The sequence below is a fragment of the Dermacentor albipictus genome, chromosome 2 (genome assembly GCF_038994185.2).
Source record: "Dermacentor albipictus isolate Rhodes 1998 colony chromosome 2, USDA_Dalb.pri_finalv2, whole genome shotgun sequence".
In the NCBI taxonomy this organism is placed as follows: Eukaryota; Metazoa; Arthropoda; class Arachnida; order Ixodida; family Ixodidae; genus Dermacentor; species Dermacentor albipictus.
The window spans coordinates 117477779-117486593 of record NC_091822.1 but is presented as its reverse complement, the minus strand read 5'-3'; the positions used below and the strand labels follow the sequence as shown (position 1 = coordinate 117486593).

General features: G+C 44.6%; 1 protein-coding gene across 1 annotated transcript in view; it reads left to right on the top strand.

Moving 5' to 3' along the window:
* The first annotated feature begins 267 nt into the window (after positions 1-267).
* IntS2 (integrator complex subunit 2) overlaps positions 268-8815 on the top strand; it is a 42256-nt gene continuing 33708 nt past the window's right edge. The window contains exons 1-6 of the mRNA XM_070533897.1: positions 268-921; positions 1013-1151; positions 1805-1907; positions 2786-2899; positions 5063-5193; positions 8012-8194. Coding sequence (XP_070389998.1) covers positions 617-921; positions 1013-1151; positions 1805-1907; positions 2786-2899; positions 5063-5193; positions 8012-8194 — 975 coding nt within the window. The 5' untranslated portion in view covers positions 268-616. The remainder of the gene's footprint in view (positions 922-1012; positions 1152-1804; positions 1908-2785; positions 2900-5062; positions 5194-8011; positions 8195-8815) is intronic.

Here is an 8815-nt window from a genome sequence, read left to right as displayed (position 1 = left end):
GTTTCCACATAGTGCACGCAACTAAGAACGAAAACCGTGATGTGCAAGACGGAAACTGGGCGAGTTTCTTTTAGCTTATTTGATTCAGCCAAGTTTCTCTGCGCCTTCTGCACCTAGGTTCGCCGAGGTACAGCGATGCACCCTGCACCTCCGTGCTCGATTGAACGGGGTGCAAGGCAAGGTGCCGCCGCGGTGCAGTGCGCCCTTGAGCCCTGCAGCATAGAGTTCAATTCCCTTTCTCTATGCCTGCAGTGAGTAAGCAGTGAGTGGGTGCAGCCCGGCATGCCGAAACTGGCACCACCTGCGCCTTTTCATTTGTGGTGCCGAGGTATTTTTTGAATCGAAGTGTCATTGATGATGTAGAACGGCGAAGCGAAGCAAGTAAACAACTGAAACAATATTAGATCATCAACAAGATTGAACAAGTTTATAAACAACAAGCAAGAGCTTCAAGGGGCGTCGTGACTTCACTGGCTTCAGTGCATGCTTCACTGAAATGCTTTTGTTGTTTCAGTCAGCCTCAGTGCAATGAGCATCAATCGATTATGATGTTTGATGCCAATCGGACGTGCTAAAGTGTGTATTCAACTACAGAATTCGTGTTCGGCTTTTGACAATGGCTAGAGAAGACTTTGCCTCCAGCTTTAAAGTTCCAGTCACGCCTAGAGCGTACGACGCGATACAAAACGTTGACGTTGATAGCTTGGCTGCTCTGCCAGAATGGGAGCTGCGGCCTCTACTTCCATGTCTCGTTCGCATGGCGTTGTGTTCCCCTCTGGACCAGCGAAAAGATTGGGGACAGAAGAAGAAAACTGTGCTGAAGATACTCTCCGGCATAGAGCTCGTCAATTCACTGGTAGCCCTGTTGTCTATCGATTTCCACGCGCTCGAGCTCGATGTGAAGAAGGAACAACAGCTTCGGTAAAACTGCGCGCGTACTCTCTGTTGCTCGTTTGAGTTCAGGGTCGTGTAATACAATTCCCCTCCCACCCTTCTTTTTTTTCTTTTCCAGATTGAAACTTGGACCCCACTCCGGGGACAGCATATTGGTATCGTCACTCCAAAATTCCTTGGCACTCGAATTCGAAAGGAGTGACGCTGCCAGGAAGTTGCGATTGGTGCTCAGCGAACTTTTGGCTTTCATTGCTCAAGTGAGAAGTGTTGCCCGCTCATTGGTCACTCAACCCTGCCGCCGTCGACTTGTCGAGCCTGTTCATTCAAATTGAAAAACCGCCGCAACTGAACGTAGTGGCCTTGGGAGCAATTCAGACATTTGACGTCTGGATTCGGCTGCGACAGAACTGATGGGCCTTGACAATTTTATCAACTACAACGCACGTTCGCCATTAAGACCCCTTGTCTGACTCGGATATTAGTTGTACCTATTTTTGCCTGTGTGAGATAGTTGTCTAATGTTTTGCATAGATCCACAGTATTGACCAGAAAACTGGTGACTAACTTGACTGACATCATCTTGTATTTATGCAGTCTTCCATAATGCATGAAAGAAAAAAAGATAGTAGGTTTACTTCTCCACATAACTAGGAAAATTTTATTGTTAGTCTATGCCACATATGCATTGTACTTAAAAGCCACCGTGCTCGTTCGTTAGCTATATACAGTCGACATCTGTTAATTCAACCCCTGTAGACCATGCAGATTTGGTTTGAATTATCCTAATCTCTAGTCAGGAGGAACGTTTAAAATGCACGGGTACCTCTGAGTATTGAATGAACTGAAATAAATTGTACTACACTTCAAAACCTACAGTGCCATCTACTAACTTCAGTGCTCACATTACTAGGTCAAGGATAGCCGAACTGAAATGGGCACGAAGTCGTCGGACCTGTTTGACAATGATGTCTATCTGGATGAAGTTGCAGACGTCATGTGCATTGCTCATGCAGGTAAGTGCTCTGATGTTCGACGTGTAGTCAAATGTGGTAATGACAAAGCAGCACGAACACCTTCATTATATCCACTGTTTGGTAGAAGCACATATCCTCACATTCCGATATTGACGAGAAACATTTCAGATTTGCTTCAGTATGTCCAATGATTTGTTGCATCCATGATTGCTATATTGAGGTTTGACTGTACTTGGCAAGCATGCTGAGCAGGCATAGCGTGCGGAGGCGTGGTAACAGCATGTTTTATGAGCAGCATTCTGAAGTAATGCTGATGTTTTCAGGCAATATTTGCTTGCAAATTAGGCTTTGGAATACTAGGGGCATCAGTCTTGCTGTGAGCAGAGTCCTGGTAAGATAGGAAAGACAACAATGAGAGACTCGTGAAGTGCCCTCCATGCTACTTGTGATGTCACAAGATTCGGACAGTGTCTTCTTGGGACTTTAGTCGGTGTGTTCATAGGTAAAAAAGAATTACATCGCATTCTAAGCGAATGAAACATGCAACATTGTTGTTATTTTATTACTTTTTCTGAACAACCGACCTAGACATGTGAAAGTACTTCCAAATTTTTGATGTAATATCTAATGTACCAGCACTGTGATGCGAGAACAAAAGTCAAAAAGAAAAAAAACTTTGCCTTACACTTTCTCTTCTGGTAACCAACCTTTTCTTGCCAAATCAATTCAAAGAAGAATACTTTGCGTAATAAACACAGTGTTGCTTATTAGTATCCACTCAACGAAGCAAAGCGCTTGCGTTGTTTCAACCTCCCCTGGCCTGTGCCATTTCTTTCAGCAAGGCTGTGTTCACATGTCGTGACTGCATATTTCTTTGATGCACCATTAACTGAAAAAAAAAATGCAATTTCTTTCAGAGCTCCCAGGAATCCTGCATATTCAGGACATTGCAGAGACGCTAATTCACCTCAGGAATGGGCCAGACCTCCTCTGCCGACTCATTGCCAATGCTCCGGACAGCTTTTCTGAGGGTGAGCAAGCAGTATCTCTCATACGCATGCATTCAGCTAGTGCATTGTTGAGATATCTCAACAATGCACTGACAGTGTTATGGGCATCGCACCCTGATGGTGCGCGAGATGAGACCGAAGGAAAACCGTGGTCGCTTGCCTGCGCCCATTAAAAAGAAAAAGAACGATTAGATTGTTTTAGCTTGAGGTTTACTGTGTATTCCACTTAGACCAGTGTTGTGCACCATGATGCGGTACGCACACAGCTGCTCAGCGAGAACGCGGGTGTGTGTGTGGACAGTGCTTATGCCAGCAGCAGCAGTAGCTAGGGCAGCAGAACGCTGTTTTGGCCGAGCGGATTGAGTGGAACGTGACTTTGCGTCCATTTGGTTTTGTCGTTCTTGCAGCCAAACACACTGCACGTCTCTGGAGGCCTCCTAACCCTCTACGTGCAGGACGTGCATGCACTGTCAATACCAGTGCTGCATGACAGTGCGAATGCACTGCGATTGTTTGTATAATTCCTATTGCAATAAAAAAAAAGGGAAAGAAAAGGAGGCAGCACTTGTGATTTAAACATAGTTTGAACACTTGGCTCTAATATGGGAGAAGGCCGACGGGCGGGGCTGGGGGGGGGGGGGGGGGCAATGTTGCTTGCACTCGCTGGTTGAGGCAGTGGTTCAGAGCTCCTGCTCTGCTGTGGGATGGATAACCCACCCTTTTACACCATCGAGAAAATAGGCTACCCCTCTACTCTTAATTTGCTTCTTTCTCTGCTGCTACTATATCCTTTCAAAGAATACTTGCAGTGAAGTATTCCCTGGAGGTGGTGCTCTAAAACTACCGGTTTGTACAGTCATATCGTGATATAAAGAACAAGGATGAAACGAATTATCAGATATAATGAAGGAAATCTAAAATGTTTCTTTCCTTTATCAGCATGTCATGAATATATATATGCTTATAACAAATATCGGATATAACAAAGGTATTTTCGTGTTCTGCAACTTTGTTATGACGTGTTTAGACTCAAGAAAAATTTCAGTGTGCTCTGCTTAGGGGCCTTTCAAAGATTAACTAAAGAAATTTTTTTGGCCATGTCATGGAGCAGTTCTATATACTATCTCTCTTTCCACACAAGATATAGTTGTACAGAAGTGTACAAAGTACCTCAAATAAGCTTTAAACACAGCATTAGAGCCAAAACAACTAACCAGTCAGCCTACCACAGTGGACTGACTGGTTAGTTGTTCATTACGACACTGCTGGTAATGTTATGACGTGCACATTCGAGAAACAGGAGCACTTGCAACAATCCTTATACAGTGTGTTCATGCACACCAGATTCAAAACATTCATGTGTGACATCACTTGTAGGGAAACAAAACCCATCCTTTAAGAAGGTTACATTGCTACTGAAACTATTATGCCCAGAAACAGGTTAACCTTTAACATATTTTAGTAGCGTCCGCTGTTGGGCTAGTTGGTACATACAGGGCTTTTAGAAATGGTTTTAGGTGCAAAATAAGACACGGACAGTAGAATGACAGACACGGGCTGACATCTGTCTGTGTCTGTTGTTCTCTTGTCCGTGCCTTACTTTTTGCGCCTAAAACCATTTCTTTGACATTTTGTTTCACAGCGATAATAGTTTTCCAGACGTCGTTCAGATGCAGAATCACAAGGTGTCAGTGCCCGCACTTCTGTGCCTGTGGTGACACGTTTGACAAGAGCACTACGTGGTAAGAATTAATCCTGAGTGCTCCGCTGCAGCGTCCTCATGACCAACTGCGCAGTTTTGGGACGTTAAGCTTCTCAATTAATTACGTTACTAACAAGCACAGAACTGCCAGTGTAGGTCATCCATTTTGAGGGGACATACAGAGAGTGCACACACTAGTCTTTACATTTAATTTGTGGACGAACTGTATCTAAACCCTCACTTGCGCTGTTTTATGCAGGATCCACGTGCCTGTGCGAAAAACACATTGCAAATTATTGTTAATTCTTGTGTCTATAAATCTAAAGTTGCCCGTTAGCTGTTCGAACAGGGAATAAACGAGAGTAGAACAAACTTTTCTGATTAGTGCGCCACTGATGTGACTTATTGAAATTACCATTACCCTAGTATTGTTAAGCACAGGAGGTGTAGGAGATGAGTGTGCTCCCTCATTTTCCTTGTAGTGTGCCTTGCCCTGATCTCCAATGGTGACAAGCAGGACGAGGACACAGCAGGTGGCTGTGTGCGCATGCAGGCGCTGCATCTGCTGTGCAGGATGAACCCAGCGCAATCACTGGTAGTGCGAGCCAAAGCGGTGAGTGCCCTGTCGAGATCCTCCTGTTTCATGCGTGTCAAATGTTAGGTCTGAATAAAGGCCAGCTGCAGCAAACTTTTTTCTTTGCCTGAATTGGTTATTAACCCTTTAACCCTCACTCCCAAGCTGTACTCGTCATGGAAGGTTGTACCAGTATTGCCAACTACTGGTCACACTTGTGCAGCCTGATGTTGTGCTGCTCCCACTGCCAAAGAGGAGTTGCGGTCGGTTATTAGATTCGGTTTCAATTTTCAACACGAGAGCACTGTAGAAGTCTGGAAAAAGGAACTAATCAAGAATCAAGCATTATATCTTCAGAATCGGAAATGGAGGGGCATATAAAAAATTATGACTACATGCAAAAATTTGGGAAATTTCATGTGTTCCTTCAGAATTGGTTTGGGAGGGTAAAGAAGTAGTGTAAGCCATTGAGGCAATAGATGCAGGGCTTGTAATTATACAGTATCCTTATTACAGCCTTTAAATAGAACTCAAACAGATGACGCTTGCACCTGGTGTTTAGCGTACATAATGGAAATCCCAGCACATTGCCTCTGTGAATTTCAGTGTGCTGCTGGCACCGCCTAATCTGAAGAGGTCACACCAAGGAGCTGTGGTGGTTCTCGACACACTGAGTCGTGCCTCACTGGATGGTGAGCGCTAATGGGGGTGCTATTTTTTTTTCCGTTTTGGTATCATAAACACCTACTTCTGTGAGCTCTTTGTTATTCAGCAACTCCTATTTCAAACATAAAATTTTGCATGGAGGCTACTCTGTATCTGTGCTATCGGAAACTAAATTTTTTACGTACTCCAACATTTTGTTGGCTTTGTTGGTCGACCTGACAGTTACGCTCAATGGTACATTCTTATGTACTATCAGCGTCAAATGAAACGTGAACAGTGGAGCGCATGGCCCAAGCATAAGTGAAGGCGTAGTGCGTGCCATCCAGTCATCACCATTGACAAGCGCGCACATCCGGTTTGGCCGCACGGCGCTCGTTTGGGAGTCAAACAAACGGCCAAACGCGCACGGCACGTTCATGCGGGCCACTGTCGCGGCTGCCAGTGATACCGCACTGTGCGAACTTGCTGATTGAAAGAATGAATGTGGTCCACAAGCGGCAAACCGCATGAGCGAATTTATAATGACGGTGCAAACTTTACTATGCACACCGCATTTTGCGCCGATAGCACTTAAGGTTTCGGCGAACTGCGCGACAATACTCGCCACAAGCTGCAATATTTTAGCTTCTCTTTCATTTTTATTTTCTCCCTTTGAAATGTAAGAACCAGAACAGAAGCGAAAACATCATGCGGTGCGGCCAAACCGGATGTGCGTGCCTGTCAGTGATGATGACTGGACGGCGCGCACTATACCTTCACTTACGCTTGGGCCACGCGCTCCGCTATTCACGTTTCATTTGATGCTGATAGTACCTCCGAAGTGCTATCTTAGTTCTTCTTCAAAGTTGTGTCAAGGACATTTCAGCCATATTTGTAGCGTCACCGCAGGTCATTGCTGTTTGCCGTTGTTGTCGGCTATCATCATTATATCTGTGAAATGAGGTGAAATGGGAAGGTCGTAGATTGCTGTTTTGTGTTGTTGCCGTAGGCCGTTGAAGCCCCTTGGTAGCTATCATTAACACGTCAACATCATTGCAAACAAATAAAATACTAGATACAAAAGTTTGAGGATACCATCTCAACTGGTTTCAAACCTCCACCACCGGAACATAGTAGAACTGCAAAGGCAAAGTGGACATTGGGCCTCATTGATCTGTCGTCTCGGACTGTCCAGAACTGTCCGACACGCTGCATATGTAACGCTCATCGACTGAATGGACTGCCTCGAGCATCTCGGGATTGTTGGGGAAGGATAATCCAGGTGGCCCACTACGGCATGTGAGACACTCGGGAACCAGCATCAAGGGGCAAGAAATGTATAGTTAAATCCAGAGAGGACGCAGTGCAGCACAGGAGACAAAAGAGGAAAAGCAAAAGCCTTGGTTTTTCTAAGCGGATTGTTTGCATCGTAAGGTGACATAGCGGGAAGCACTTGTTCTGTTGCCTTCTTGCTTCTGTGGTGAATTGCGCGCTAAATAAGGCTTTTCCTCGACAAAAGTATAGCACCAAGTGCAGCTGCGTCCAACATTTAGCAGTGTCCAACAGTTTGCTGGCTGTCATGGCCGCATCTCTGCACTTGGGACAGAACTGCAAATTTTTCCTAGCATGCATCTCTTTAAACTGGCTCAAAAGAGACATGCGCAATATATTAGGCTAGTGCAATGTAGTGTTACCCTTTTGAAACTCCTCTTGCACATTTGTTTGATAGGGTGCTGCAACTATGGCTCTCATTGGGCTGTGGATTAACCCTGTGATGCCCAATGTTTAATTTATGATACCCTATGTTTGATTTCTCAAAAATTTTATTTAAGCATGGGAAACTTAACATGTATCCTCTAGTTGTATCTTTAATGTATGGAACGAGTTTTCAGTTGGGACAGTTTGGCAAGCTAATTAGTCCTTAATAATGTACTAACTGAGCTTTAACTTAAATAACATTTCATTGCTTTTCTCTCTCTCTCTCCTTTTTTTTTGTGTGTGTGTGCACATGTACTCTCTGTGACCAGAAATAGAGTAAACAAACTGCTCTAATTTTGTTCATGTAGAACTGTGTTTGGGTATTACAGGGTGAAAATGGGAAGGTGTGGTTTTTAATGGTGTACTTATTTCTGGCACTGCTTGTTCAAAGGTTTCCAGAAAATATTCTGTGAATGACCCAACCTTCGTGCTCTGTGTGGTTGGGCCCTTGCAGGTGGAGTTGTGCCGAATGCCCGGCCTGGCCGTCCTGCTGAGCCTGGACCACTGCCGCAGCACAGAGCAGAATGACGAGTTCACTTCAGCTGGAGAATTAGTGGCTTTTGTAAGCGGTCTGTTGCTGGGCAGCGACGACAAAGTTCGCACCTGGTTTGCCCAGTATGTGCGAAGTTGCCAGAAAGTGAGTAAATTTTTGTTTTTACTGCCTGAGGGGAAAAAAAGGAAGAACACGGGAACTTATTGTGGCAGCCTGATGTTTTGTTGTTTTTTGTTGCACTTGTACTCTGTTTCACATATAGTAAACAATGCTACTAAGGCTAGAGAGACTTCTCTCAGTGCTCTCATTCAAAACCTTTCTCAATGCTTTCTTACTTGCTTTCTTTAGCGATTTTGAATCAAACATTCTCTAAATGTGCTATGTGCAATGTCTGAAAAACCTTACTTTTTCAAAAAATGCCCGTGTAAGAAAGCAAACAGTCTCTAAAATTTCTGAATGCTTAAATTTGTGCTAGCACAGCAGTGAAATGTGTAGCAGCACTTCAACGTTGTTCTCTAGTCCTCCTGGCCACTCAGCGAGGCCCGTCCATAGCTCTCTGCACACTAGACAATAAGGTCAAATTAAAGGCACCTTCCAACAAACCACAGGACCCATTTTATAGAGGCTACCTGGCTAACCAACATGCTTCATGGGATTGATCCCACAACAAAGGCATCAGGACCATGGTGTAAGACAACCTCTTTGGGTGTGGACAGAGACTGCCTTGCAGATCTGGCTGATAGTGTCCCCTGGTTCTTTGCAAAA